Below are 15,345 nucleotides of genomic sequence, written 5' to 3' on the forward strand. Positions count from 1 at the left end.
TATGTGCCTGGGCATGTTTTTATTTATGCACAGCTTCCATTTTATAACAAAATATAAACATTATAATCATATTTACAATTATATACATAATAAATAGAGATCATTACATCATGATATTTACCGTTTACATAACTCAAATATGTTTTCCATCACTTTATCATACTTTCATTTTAAACATTTTCCTTGATCCACATAATTTCTGTGAATCCATTTCAGGGAAACCCCCCCAACATTCCCCACTTAGCTGACTCAACATTTAACACACATTTATCCATCTATCATAAACCCTCCACCTCCATACACTCCCACATTTATCCACAATCCTACCTTCATTCATACCTTTCACCCTCCATACATACAGGACTACCAACAAATAATTATAACTAGAGTAACATATCTGCATATTTTAAGGTGTATGCAAACCCCTTCTTTAAAAAAAATTTAAACAACAAAACCTAATCAGCTTAGAAAAAGTGACCAGGACAGAAAAGAACCTGAGACTGAAAAAAGGAAATCTTCCACCACCCACTAAGGGGGTTTCAACTGGCGCCAATATCTGGACCAGCTGACAGTGTCTAATCCAGGCATTCCCAACCACGGTCCTCAAGGCACATCGACAGTGCAGGTTTTAGTGATATCCAGGCTTCAGCACAGATGGTTAAATCAAAATAACTGAGGTACTAATTAAAGCACCTGTGTTCAAGGCTGGATATCACTAAAACCTGCACTGTTGGTGTGCCTTGAGGACCGCGGTTGGGAATGCCTGGTCTAATCTCTTCTCCTCCAGATCCATCATCCGACTCACCTCATGAAGAATACGACCCACCACCTCTTCACAGGGAAGGACTTTTCCTCTCAAACTAACCAGACACCGTGCCTGCCACGTGCGGAACCTAACCGCTAAGCGGACTAAAAAAATTGTGCCTAAATCAAAGCCCCCATACCCTTTGAATGCCCCGTAAACCCATTCCGGGTAACTGAGCCCCGAAAGGCAAGGGATGCCTATGGCACCCGACACTGTTTTGTAAACCTTTATGTTAAAGGGACATCTACAGAAGAAGTGGTCCATGGTCTCCTCCTCCCCTTGACATTCCTCCCGTGGGCAAACACGTTCATCGGCACTTCTAAATTTGATGTTTCCCCTAACATAAAGCCTCCCTTGAAAAGAGAACCAGGCAATATCCCTAAACTTCAGAGGTACCCTCTGGGAATTTACCAGATTCAATCCTTCTGTGAGAACATTACCTGGGCAGTCTTTCAGGGCCAATGGGACATAAAAGTGGGAACACAAGACCCTCTTCCCCAACTCCTTTCTCGAGAGATCTCTTATATCACCCACCTGCAGGCCCCATCGCCTAATCACTTTCAGACACTGGATCACATAGATCGGGAGGTAGCCTCTCTGAGCCCGAAAAATTCTCAGTCTGCCATCCTGTAACCATACTCTAATAAAGGGAGACACCCATTCCCTAAAGCCATTTACCCACCGAGGGGGCGTCTCTAAGCAGAGACCACCGACATTTAGCTTTAAAAAAGCTGTTACAAAGAAGACTACGTGGTTTACCATATCCAAGCCCCCTTCTACCCTCGGTCTGTAAGTGATACCTCTTTTCACAATGTTCATCTTGTTCCCCCACAAAAGCAGAAATAACAAGGAATTCATTCTAGTCCACAAAGATTGTGGCAAAAAACATACATAGCTGACATACAAAAACATTGGGATCAGGTAAGTTTTACACAGGTCCACCCTTTCCCTCAGAGAGAACTTCCATCCTATCCAACTCTTTACTTTACGTGTTGCACCATCCAGTTTCCTGACCCAATTTGTACTTGCATAGTCACCATGATCAAATTTGATGCCCAAGATTTTTATACATTGACTGGCCCTGGGGAGGCTGTCCGGAAGATCAAACTCGTTGTCTTCCTCCCCCATCCAGAAAGCTTTACACTTGTCCTGATTATGGAACCCGAAGCACTTGAATATTCCATGATCAGTTGGTCTACATCACGTGCCTCTGCCACCGATGACAAAACTACTGTGACGTCATCAGCATAGGCTACTACACGCAAAGGAAACTCTGGGTTCAGCTGCACCCCTTCCAACATGCCGCCCTCAACCCTTCTTATAAAAGGATCGATTGCAAACACGTACAAAAGAGGGCTCAGGGGACACCCCTGACGAACACCAGTCTACTGGAAATGCAGGCCCTACCCAACCATTCACAAGTGGGAAGCTCTCTGCCTTTTTATACAAAACTTTCAACCAATTTACCGCCCTTATAGGGAAACCATACCTTTCAAGTAAGGCCCACAGGTACTCATGATTGACCCGATCAAAAGCCTTAGACTGATCCAATGCCAGCAGAAACGTATTCAACTTTCCAGCCCTGCACCTTTCAAGAGCCTCCCAGACACCAAGGACAGCAGTAAATGTACTGCGGCCCTTTACAGTACAGTGCTGGGAAGGCGAAAGTGCAAGCTCTGAAAATTCCCTTAGCCTGTTGAAAAAGATTTTTGCCAGAATCTTTCTGTCCGTATTGAGAAGAGCGATGGGGCACCAGTTCTCAATATGGACCGGGTCCTTACCTTTGGACAGCAAAATAAGAGCTGACTGTCTCATGGAAGGAGGGAGTTCACCCTCACCCAGGCTAGTATTATATACTTCCGTAAGACGAGGAGCCAGGATATCTGAGAATTCTTTATAGAATTCAGCTGTTAAACCATCTGGTCCTGGAGATTTTTTGGGAGTTAACCCGCCAATTGCCTCTCTGACCTCCTCCACACCTATTTCGCTGTTCAAACAGTCAAAAGAAGCATCTGGCTCCACAAGACCAGGTGTCTCCCTCAGAAATGCCTCCATCTTTCTCTGTCAAGTGCCTTCGCAGACAAGAGTTCAGCGTAATAGGACCTGATGACTTTTAGGATGCCTGCCTCACCCTTCTGAAGCACACCCTCTCCATCAACAAGCCCTCTTATCTCTTTAACATCAATCCCCCTTCTACAACTCTGGTAGGGATCCGGGGAGTAGTACTTTCCGTAATCCCTCTCCAAAATCAAAGAAGATAGACGGCTTTACTGATGTTCTCTCATCTGTGATTTTACCCGGGAGATTTCCCCACTATCCCCCTGTTCAGAGATCAGGAAATCTAATCTCCTTCTTAGAGTATAGTATGTATTTTTTTTAAGCAAGTTTCTTTTGACTACTAGCCTCCTGAAAAGACTTCGGGCTTTCTTTTTTACTTCCTCCCACCACTCCGATCTACTCCAACCAGCCTCCAACAGTGAATCCTGCGCCTGAAAAAACTCCATGAAAGACTGTCTCACTTTCTCTTCCTTGAGAAGCTCAGCATTCAGACGCCACAGACCCCTTCCTTTCTGGAAGGATTGCGAGGCATTCAAAACAAAACTTAAGTACCTGTGATCGGAGAACTCTACAAACTTACCTCTGAAGGTAAAGTGCTTGAGGACTCCTTAACAAAAAACCTGTCTATTCTAGATCTGCGCTGACCACAAAAGTAGGTGTAACCCGTGAGGTCATATTGATGTTTAATGTGTACATCAACCATACCTGCCTGACTAGCCATACTAACTAAAAAATTCTCATCATAGCCCAGCCTCAGTTCTCTGGAGCCTCCCCTGTCTTTTGGCCTAATGATGGCGTTGAAATCGCCCCCAAAGATGACTTGCTGGGCTGTGAAAAGAAAGGGTTTAACCATTTAAAAAAAAAACATTCCCTATCCCAGCGAGACTGTGGGCCATAAATATTGATAAGCCTAAGGTTATGTCCTCTTAAAGTGACATCCAAAATCATACACCTTCCCACTTGTAACTCAACAACCTTGCACATGGTTACCATGTCGGTAAAAAGTACCGCCACCCCACCGTACGGCTCAGCAGCAAGGGACCAAAAAGAGGGCCCGCGCCTCCACTCACTTTTAGCTTTGTGAAGGGCTGCTAATCTGTTGATCCGGGTCTCTTGTAAGAACAAGATGTCCACGTCCTGGTTGTCAAAAAACTCAAAAGCCAGATACCGAGCACGTACGGATAACACGGAAGCCACATTCATTGTGGCACATCGAATAGGATGGGGATCCATGGTTCCAGATTGTTGAAATGGACTGTGCACACACATTACTCTAGTTATCACCACCACCCCCACCACCAACACCACAGTCCATACATGCCACCCCATTCACTTCCTCAATCACAACCACATCCACACCCGCACCAGCCACTTTAGGACCAGGGTCAGGGGGTTTCCTTGCATCCAGTGACCCAGGGCCAGACTCATTATTTTGATTGATCTGACTCTCAGATTCACTCTCTGCCTCTTTCCCTATCACCATCACTTCCTCCTCAGCAGCAACCACCTCCACACCTACCTCCTCATCCTCAAACAGTGGCTTTCCAAACTTCTCTTCCTCTTTTCTTTGCTCCAATTCAATCCTTATTGGATCCCACTCTAAACTTTCTGCTGCAACATCCTCTATTTCACTGTCTGCATTCCATTCTCCCTCCTCCCTCCTTCTCTTCCCTACCATCTTAATTACTTCTTTCCTTTCTTTGCTCTTTCTTCTCTGTCTTCTAGGTTTAAGTCTTGGTTCCCCTTTTTCTAGAACCAATTCTCCCTCATCTGTCAATACTCCGAACCTATTTGAAAGAATCACCTCTTCCTCCACTTTCCTCTTTGTTGTTTTTACACCTTTTTTTCACACCTGAAACCAGGATTGGGACTGGGATTGAGGCTGGGATTGGGCCTGAGACTGAATTTTGCTTCCTTCTGACACTATTTTTCCAATTTCCCATAACATTTCTTTCTCTTTGTTCACTTTAACTACTCCCCCCCTAGTAATTCTCATTTCTGAACTACTACCTTCCTCAAAATTCATGCAACCCCTGTTGTTATGATTTGCCATGGGGCAACGACTGTAGGGATGTCCCATCTCCCCACAAAGGTTATATTTCACCTTATTACATGTTCTAGATGTATGTCCACTCTCCTAACACATCGAACATTTCACACCCCCACAGTCACCACTGAGGTGGCCAGCCTCACCACACTTAAAACCTGTCCTTGGTTGACCAGTATAAAATATCTGCACCCGGTCTCGACCTATGTACGCAGCAGATGAAATATGGCGCACACCGGTCTCCCCAGGATACAGACGTACACTGGCCAACCAAGCACCTCCCCACACTCCCATTGTGTGGTCCGTTTTCCTAATGTCAGATTGCAATTCACATTGCCTGCTTAACCAAAACCTGGATTAATTGCAGACCAGGATGGTCACTTTTATGTCATTTTGCTTCTCCATCAAATCCGCCTCATACTTATAGTAACCATTCTTGTCCTTGTTTACAGACCATTTTCTCCAAAAAATAAACAATGTTTCCTTATTATAAAAGCTGACATATACTCAACAGATTTTATAAGGTGAATACAGGCATATAAATCTATGTAAGTAACCCCAAGAGAAAAAATTAACCTTAGAAAATCAGTCTTAGGTGGGGGGTCACCATCACCCACCCACCTAAACTGTACTAGGTTCCATCTCACTCTCTGGCCACCACTACCACCACCAAATCTTGTATCCTTATTTCCAGAAATTTTCCCCATATCTGCCGCCTTCTGTGCATAAGACATTTCATCAGGGTTAGGCTTGCCCGCACTCGCTCCACCCTCTGTCACTGAAAAAGAAACAAGAGGAGCTAAATCGACATTTTCACTTTGCAGTTTTCCCCCCACATTTTTATCCTTTCCTTCTGGAATGTCTTTAGAATTCTTTTTCTTTACTTCTACACTGATTAACGACAATGCTTCCTTCACCCTGGCAGGAGCTGGAATGTTCCCATACATTGACTCTGCAACTACTTTCTCACCAGCATCCAAGGTCTCTGGATCTAGAGCTGGCAGACCTTGAGCCATACCATCAGTTACTACCGTTTTCCTCACTGCCATTCCCACACCTCCCTGCACTTTTTTGGACACAGCCTGCACAATTACACTAGGACCTGCATTAGATTCAAGCAAACTGCATAGACCCGACGCCGGGCCCTGCCCTCCGGTCCTCACCGGCCTGTCACCTATAACAGCATTTTCATTACTGCTACCATTGGCCGGCACCTTGGAAGCCACGGGTAACCCCCGGGAATCCCCTCCTGACAACACCTGCACAGATCTTACCTTGCTTGGTGCGCCACCAGGGGTTCCCGAGCCGCCGTCTGCTCCCCTCGCCTCTGCTTCCGTCTCCATAGCGGCCGATGATGCTGTATCCAGAAAAACCACAGCCTCTTCCTGGACAGGCACACTCCGGAGCTCATCAATAGCTGGGGATTCCTCCATCTCCACACCCTCTTCCTTCTCCAGGTGAATCAACTCCTTTGATGAGGGTGTAACCTGATTTCAATGCACTGCAGTTAACTCCTTCCCTGCTGGTATGGAAACTTTTGCCTTTTTTTTTCTTTCCTTCAAATTCCTTTAGAGATGTTATTCTGGCCTTTATATTGCACATGGTTGCTTGTATTTCATCCATTTCACCCTGGATCCTGACCCGCTCCAAATTGGCAATTGTAGTACATTTTCTCTTGCGAGCATAATACCGGGATTTAAGTTTAGCAGCTTCTGCCATTAATTCCTTTAGGCCTAAATGGACCCAGTAATCTTCCTCTGAAACATCATCATCACAGTCTGAGTCCTCTGCATCTGAGATATCTTCTGTTACATTGACATTAACCCCTTCCTTGCCTGGAGGCTCAGCCGCTGCTGCGACTGTACCGTTCCCACCAGTAATCTTACTGGCAGAGGTGCCTTCCACAAGCTTAGGGGTACACAATCTTCCTGCCGAACCCTGTTGCTTCACAGGGGCTCTGGCAACACTGCTGGTACTCCTTGTAATCCGTGGCTGGCTGGCTGATTCCACCTTCCCTTCTTGTCCCCCAACCCCTACAGCTGGGGAAGGTGGTGGCATGAGGGATGCCTGCCCCTTCTTCATACCTCTGGGACCCGAAGGCAGCAGCCCCGGGCCTTCCACCTGCTGAAACTTCCACTCTCCCCCTGCTAAGAGCAGCAACTCCTGCCCAGGAATCCTGCAGGCAGGGGGGTGGGCACTCTCACTCTGCTGCACTGCTAGGCTCTGGAGCTCAGGAGCTCCTGCACATACGTCTGCACACCAGGAGAGAACAGTAGTATATGCGCCCGAGTTACACTAAAAGAGAGCAGTAGTATATGTGCCAGGCTTACACTAGAAGAGAACAGTAGTATATGTGCCCGGGTAACACCAGGAGAGAGCAGTAGTATATGTGCCTGGGTTATACCCGGAGAGAGCAGTAGTATATGTGCCTGGGTTACACCAGGAAAGAGCAGTAGTATATGTGCCTGGGTTACACCAGGAGAGAGCAGTAGTATATGTGCCTGGGATACACCAGTAGAGAGCAGTAGTATATGTGCCTGGGTTACACCAGGAGAGAGCAGTAGTATATGTGCCTGGGTTACACTAGAAGAGAACAGTAATATATGCACCTAAATTACGCCCAGAGAGAACAGTGGTATATGTGCCTGGGTACACCAGGGGGTAAATTTACTAAGATGGGAGTTCTATTTAAGATGGGATGTTGCCCGTAGCAACCAATCAGATTCTACTTCTCATTTATCTAGCACCTTCTAGAAGATAATACCTGGAATCTGATTGGTTGCTATGGGCAACATCCCATCTCAAATAGAACTCCCATCTTCGTAAATTTACCCCCCGGATGGGGTCTGGGTGAAAGCTGGAATGGTCCGGACTGAACTGGCTCCCTGCAACTACCTTTACCTCTGTGGAGCTCTCTGTGCGCATGTCCGTCCGGGGTGGTGTTTGTGGCAGCTGACAGAGAGGAGACAGGAGGTGGGAGATCATAGCTTACCCGGAAGGAAGCTGCTGCCGGACTGACAGGACACTGCTGGACTGTGGGCCTAATTCAGAACTGATCCCTAGGGTGCGTTTTTGCATCCCTGTGATCAGGTAGTTGCCGCCTACATGGGGAGGGGGTAGTCGCTGTGCAGGGGTGCGATCGTTTGTGCAGAAAGCTGCACAAACAAAAGTTTGTGCAGTCTTGCACAGCTCAGGACTTAATCTTCCACTGCGATGATCCGGCCCGGAGCTGACGTCAGGATCCCTCCCTTCAAACGCCTGGACACGCCTGTGTTTTCATGGACACTTCCTAGAAACGGTCAGTTGACTCCCACAAACGGCCTCCTCCTGTCAATCTTCGCCAGTGTGATTGCTTTCAACGTTTATCCTGTCGCAGTCAGGCGCTCCCCGTCACTGGCAGGGCCTTACGCCTGCGCATTGCGGTGCCGGTCAGACCCGATCACTTCTGCTGTGCGAAAAAGCACAGCAGCGATCAGGTCTGAATGACCCCTGAGAGCAGACTGTCAGCATGAAGAGGTTACAGACTGCTAACCCACTGCTACCAGAATACATATGATTTACCGGCAGACTGGATGCCGGCCATCAGTATACTGACAGTGGCATCCCGTCTTTTGGAATCCCGGCAGCGAGTCTCCGCATTGGCTGGCTGCACTCGCCACGCTTCGGGCCCGGTGGCTCGCTTCACTCACAACAGGTTATATTCCCACTTGGTTAGTAACGTGATGCCACCAACTGAATGGAAATAATCTGCGGTTGACGAAATCCCGACAGGCAATATTTGAACTGCATACCCTGCTACTAATGCTACTGGTCTCGATGTGGGAGATGCAGGGGCAAAACTAGAACTTTGTGTGCCCCATAGCAAAATTTTGAATGTGCCCCCCTTCTACAGTGAGAGGAGGCACAGGGTGACACGCACACATACACGGGTAGACTTTGGGTACAATGTGTCACAAACACACACATATAGGGGTAGGGGGTACAGGGTGTCACACAAACACACAAAAGCAGGTGTGGTCACGGGGAGAGAAGGGGCATAGGTGTAGGCGCGGTCACGGGGGTAGGAGTGGTCACAAGTGCAGGTGAGGTCATGGGGGGGGAGAAGGGGGACAGGTGTAGGTGCGGTCACAGGGGGGAGGGGTGTGCACAAGTGCAGGTGTGGCCACGGGGGCAGGGGAGCACAAGTTCAGGGGTAGTCAAGGGGGGGTTAGGGAGGAGGCACAGGTGTAGGTGTGGTGGTGCAGCTGGCAGAGCTGGAGGTCGAGAAAGGGTCTGATGGCCCCCGGAGGAAGCGCTGTGGTGAGTCCGGGACAAGGAACGGGTGGGGAGCCGGGCACGCACAGCACGGACACAGACATACAAGAGCCCAGAGCTGCAGAGCTTTGTGCAGGGCACAACAGCAGCAGCGTCGTTCTGGAAGTTGTGATCCCTTCCCCGGCTGCCCGGCGGTGACAGGTGCGCTGCAGTGAGCCGGTCCACTAACTACCCCCTTTATCCATTATTTAATTAATCCCGCCCACCTGAAGACAGCCGACCAATGGAACGGCTCCGTGTCCGTGTCGGCCGTAGACACACAACGATGCACCAATATATCTGGAGATATACTGGTTATTGTCTGTGCAGCAGGGACGACTCGATATGTCTGATCGACGTAGTTCACAAACATATCGTTTATACACACTCGCCGACTAGCTGGTGATATATTGGCTGATCAACTGATCAGCCAATATATCTGCCAGTGTGTACCCACCTTTAGTTCACTGTAGAAAGGAGGATAGCCGACTTCTCCATAATAGTATCAAACCCGGAAGATGAAAGAACGGAATAAAAACTAAACATAATCAGGGCGCCACTGATATTTTCCTATACAGAAACCACCACAAGTGTTATCACGCTGGCTGCTTGTGATTGGTTAAGGTAAAACCCAGCCAGTTAAGGTCACTGTCAAACTGTGGCAAAACTGTTAGTGAGCAGTCTACAGTTGTCCTTTATATAGTAGGGTTATCTTTATCCAACTGGACTACTGGAGAATTCCAGAAACGCTAATGATGTGAAGAACAAAGAGTTTTGGAGTAGTTTTACTTCAATTAAATTGTATTTCAAAATTTGTCAGGGATTTTTCCTTTTACGGTTTTGATTTAATAGGCAGAAGAACTATAGCTATTGTGGTACTACTTATCCCAGCACTGGAAGCCATTGACTAGAAAGAATGCTGAGGTTCAACAAGTTGGATCATGTGTTTGCCCAAAGGCTGTTCCACAAGATCCCTACAAATTATAAAAAAGAATAACATAGGCCAGTGGTTCCCAAACTTTTTTGAATCACGGCGCCCTAGAGTATCAGAATTTTTTACATGCCACCCCTAGTCCAAATGTTTCTTATTGATAAATTGAGAAAGAAATATTAAATGAAGTAGATTGTGTTCATATGTCACCCTTAGGTTTAATTGTGTGGTGAGGGACAAGATTTGCTTCTGTTTAGCCACATATTATATGACTGGCAGCCACCAGCACTGGTTTTGCCTATTACATTGACCATAAATAATATGGATTAGTCCTGGACCACCTACCCAGGGCACCCCTGCAAGTGTCCTGAGGCACCCCCAGGGTGTCATAGCACACACTTTGTGAACCACTGACATAGGCAAAAAAAAAAAAAAAGAGACATTTTTTTTGGGACTCAGCAGCTTTAAGCTATGCCAGTGGTTCTCAAACTGTGAGCCATGGCACCCTGGGGTACCTCGGGACACTTGCAGGGTTGCCCGGGATTGGGGTCAGGACCAATTCAAATTATTTATCATTAATATAACAGGCAAAACAAGTGCTGGTGGCTGCCAATAATAAAATATGGGGACAAACAGAAATGCTGGACGATAGGTCAAGCGCCATCCGCTGTATGTTAAATATGTAAGGTTTGCAGGGATAGGCGGACTCTATTCCACAGGGGATAAAAGAAAAAGAATTACAGCGCTAAGTGGTAATATGTGTTCACAATGAAAAAGTTACTTTTAATACGCTATTAAAATACAAGAATTCACATAGTAAAACACATATAAGAAATAACTGCAGCATATGGTAAAGTGCCTAAGGAGAAGTGGTGTTAGAAATGTCCCAAGCAGGGTGAATGACTATTTTTAAATAGCAGGCTTGTACATATGCAAGAATATACTCGTGTGTATCTAAAAATGAGGAATGGTGGAGGGACGGGACTGTTATTTAAAATAAAATATAAATTAACATAACGCTATCTGTACTTTGGTTTACAAACTAACTCCACATTTGTTTGAGCAGTATATCAATAAAGTTCTTTTTATTCAGTGAACACCCTGAACAAAAAGAAGGCCGTGATGGATTTCCGTGGTGCAGGGATCCAGGTGCATTATACAAAGGTACTGTTACACGTATGGCAGTGCGAACGGCAGATTAACACAATTTACCCATGCCTATAAAATATTTTATTGACTTTCAGTTAAATATCTTTCTGCGAGGTACACTGGATTCCACAGGGAATACATTGGGGTGTAGAGTTGGATCTTGATCCGAGGCACCAACAGGCTAAAGCTTTGACTGTTCCCAGGATGCACTGCACCGCCTCCTCTATAACCCCGCCTCCGGGCACTGGAGCTCAGTTTCGTTAACCAGTCCAATGCAGTAGCAGGTAAAAGAGACGGCAGATGTTAGTCACATAGAACCAGATTCTCACAACAGGAGAAGGGACCAGCGGCTAATACCATACAAACCCAAAGAAGCTAAGTGCGTCAGGGTGGGCACCCTGTGGAATCCAGTGTACCTCGCAGAAAGAGATTTAACAATGGTAAGTCTACCATAAATCTCCTTTTCTGCAGCGGGATACACTGGGATTCCACAGGGAATACATTGGGGATGTCCTAAAGCAGTTCCTCATGGGAGGGGACGCACCATAGCGGGCACAAAAATCTGGCGTCCAAAGGAAGTATCCTTGTAGGCAAAAGTATCAAAGACATAGACCCTATTGAACGTGTTCACAGAGGACCACGTAGCCACCTTGAACAATTGTTCAGTGGACGCGCCATGGCGGACCGCCCAAGAAGGTCCAACAGAGTAGAATGGGCTTTGATAGCAGCAGGAGCTGGATAGTCCAGCCTGTGCATATGCTTGTGCAATCACCATTCTAATCCATCTGGCCAAGCTTTGCTTATTTGCAGGCCAGCCACGTTTGTGAAAACCAAAAAGAACAAAAAGGGTATCTGACCCCGGATAGAGGCAGTCCTCTCCACGTAGATATGAAGAGCCCGTACCACATCCAAAGACCGTTCTTTGGAAGAAAAACCAGAAGAGATAAAAGCCGGAACCACAGTCTCTTGGTTAAGATGGAAAGAAGATATCACTTTAGGTAGATAACCGGGGCGAGTTCGAAGAACTGCCCAGTCACGGTGAAAAATCAAAAAGAGTGGACGACAGGACAAAGCACCTAAGTCCAACACCCTCCTAGCAGAGGCAATAGCCAGCACTAAAACGACCTTAAGCATAAGGCATTTAAGGTCCACAGACTCAAGAGGTTCAAATGGAGGAGACTCTTGTAGAGCATTTAAGACAACAGACAGATCCCATGGAGCCACAGGAGGGACATAGGGAGGCTGAATCCGTAAAACACCCTGGAGTAAATTTACTAAGATGGGAGTTCTATTTAAAATGGGATGTTGCCCATAGCAACCAATCAGATCCCATGTATTATCTTCAAGAAGGTGCTAGATAATTGAGAAGTACAATCTGATTGGTTACTATGGGCAACATCCCATTTTAAATAGAACTCCGATCTTAATAACATGAACATCCGGAATAGACGCAATTTTTCTCTGAAACCACACAGACAAGGAAGATATATGAACCTTGAGGGAGGCCAGATGAAGGCCTAAATCTAGGCCTTGTTGCAGAAAAGCCAAAAGTCTGGAAGTTCTGAACGAATAGGCATCAGAATGCTTAGCGGCACACCATGTGAAGTAAGAGTTCCAGACCCTGTAATAAATCCGTGCAGAAGCCGGATTGCGGGCCTTCAACAAAGTTTGAATAAACCGCCTCGGAGACTCCTTTGGCCATCAGGAGTGAAGCTTCAAGAGCCACGCCGTCAAAGCCAGTCTGGCCAGGCCCAGGTAGACACAAGGGCCCTGAACGAGGAGGTCTGGGCGGTGAGGGAGTAGAAGAGGACACTCTATCGACAGACCTTGCAGGTCTGAGAATCAATGCCGCCTGGGCCACGCTGCAGTGACTAGAAGTAGTATTCCTATTTCTTGCTTGAACTTCCGTAATACCCTAGGCAGGAGTGACACTGGAGGGAAAACATAGGGCAGCCGAACGTTCCATGGAATTTGCCAGTGCGTCCACGAATGCTGCTTGAGCAAGTCGTCCAGATACGGCAGGATCCGGTTACCCTGACGACGTAGAAGGGCCGTCATCACGACCATGACCTTGGTGAAAATCCGAGGGTCCGTGGCCAGTCCAAATGGCAGAGCCTGGAATTGATAATGTAGGTTGCCAATAGCAAACCGTAGATATTGCTGATGCGAAATGGCAATAGGTATGTGCAGGTAAGCATCCTGTATGTCCAGGGATACCATATAGTCCTCGGGTTCCATGGCCAGTCCAATAGAAAGCAGGGTTTCCATACAAAATTTGGGCACTCAAAAATTTGTTCAATGATTTGAGGTTGAGTATAGGCTGGAAGGACCCATTGGGTTTAGGGACTAAAAACAGGGTCGAATAGTATCCCCTGCCTCTCTGGCACAGGGGTACCAGCACTACCACTCCTGTGTCGAAGAGAGATTGCACAACCAAGTGAAGAGCTTGCATTTTCAATGGATCCGAAGGGCTAACCGTTGAGCAGAACTGGCGAGGGGGAAGTCTCTTGAAAGAGATTGCATACCCGTGAGAGACATCTTCCCGAACCCAGGCGTCCGAAGTGGTCTGTAACCAGGCCTGAGCGAACTGCAGAAGTTGGCCTCCCACCCTGGGGTCCCCCAGGGGCAGGCTCGCCCCATCATGCAGCAGGCTAGTCTTGTTTGGAAGCAGGTTGACGAGAGGCCCAGGATTGTTTAGGTTTGGGCTTAGTGGATTTGGAAGTACAAGCCTGTCTCGGGTACGCCTGACCTTTTGCCTTCCCTGGAAGTCAAAAGGAAAGAAAAATGGTACGCTTTGCCTTCGGTGCAGAAGGATTAGTACTTGGGAGAAACGCAGTCTTAGCAGTTGCCAAGTCAGTCACAATCTTATTCAGATCCTCCCCAAAAAGGATGTCTCCCTTAAAAGGGAGCACCGTCCAAGGTCTTTTTGGAGTGTAGGTCCACCTTCCAGGAACTCAACTACAGAATTCGGCGAGCCAGTATAGACGTAGTAGACACCTTGGCTGCCATTACACCTGCGTCAGAGGCCGCCTCCTGAATATAGTGGGAGGCTGTGGTAATATGAGACAGATCTTGTCTGGCAGTGTCAGAAATATCCTGAGGAAGCTCATCCTCAATTGCCTGAACCCATGCTTCAATACTTTTCATGGCCCAGGAGGCTGCTATAGTGGGTCTATGTACAGCACCGGTAAGAGAGTAAACAGACTTCAGGCATCCCTCCACATGCTTATCCATCGGTTCCTTCAGAGAGGTGACAGTGGTGACAGGCAGAGTAGATGATACCACTAGACGGGCGACATGAGAGTCCACCAGCAGTGGAGTTTCCCACTTGTTACTCAACTCCACAGGGATAGGATAACGAGCTAGCATCTTTTTAGACAGGGAAAATTTCTTTCCTGGAGACTACCAGGATTCCTGACGTATGTCAATTAAATGGTCAGAATGTGGTAAGACTACTTTAGTAACCTTCTGACGTTTGAACTTATCAGGTTTCTTAGACGCAGTAGTGGGATCGATCTCATCATCAATTTGGAGAATCAGCTTAGTAGCCTCCACTAGGTCAGGAACATCAACCTGGGTTGTAGATTCCTCATCAGAAGCGACTGTATCAGTATCTGACAGATTAGTATATTCCCCATCCTCATCAGAAGAATTATCCGAAATATTAGTGGATTGTGAGGAAGAAATGGCCCACTTAGATGACCCCTTGACCCCAGAGGAGCGTGGGGTTGACTTCTGTGTAACCAAAGATTGATTTAATTGTTGTAACTGGGTAGACAGAGTGTCCGTCCAGGGCGGATTATCTACAGGGACAATATGTGGCTGCAATGGCACAGGAGGTTCCACAGGGGGTGTAAGACGTGTCACAAGCGTATTCAGCATACTTGACAACGCTGCCCAAGGTGGTTCCTGATTGGCCACAGGTGCCACAGGCTGACTGGGAGATGTATAGTACCCAGTGCCTCAACCATCAGCTAAAACTTCCACCTCAGGTAAATCCTTGGTGCCAGCACTACATGATTCAGAAGCGTCCGCGGATTTCCCGCCCTGTGTGGCAGACAT

At 47.1% G+C, this 15,345-nt stretch overlaps 1 protein-coding gene and 1 long non-coding RNA gene across 6 annotated transcripts in view; one reads left to right on the forward strand and one right to left on the reverse strand.

Annotated features, from left to right (window-relative positions):
- LOC135056192 (uncharacterized) overlaps window positions 1-15,345 on the reverse strand; it is a 416,825-nt gene that overhangs the window by 338,737 nt on the left and 62,743 nt on the right. The window lies entirely within an intron of this gene.
- PIK3R6 (phosphoinositide-3-kinase regulatory subunit 6) overlaps window positions 1-15,345 on the forward strand; it is a 119,164-nt gene that overhangs the window by 69,009 nt on the left and 34,810 nt on the right. Inside the window, exon 15 of the mRNA XM_063961048.1 lies at window positions 11,228-11,298. Coding sequence (XP_063817118.1) covers window positions 11,228-11,298 — 71 coding nt within the window. The remainder of the gene's footprint in view (window positions 1-11,227; window positions 11,299-15,345) is intronic.

This window comes from Pseudophryne corroboree, chromosome 3 (assembly GCF_028390025.1).
Source record: "Pseudophryne corroboree isolate aPseCor3 chromosome 3, aPseCor3.hap2, whole genome shotgun sequence".
Classification (NCBI taxonomy): Eukaryota; Metazoa; Chordata; class Amphibia; order Anura; family Myobatrachidae; genus Pseudophryne; species Pseudophryne corroboree.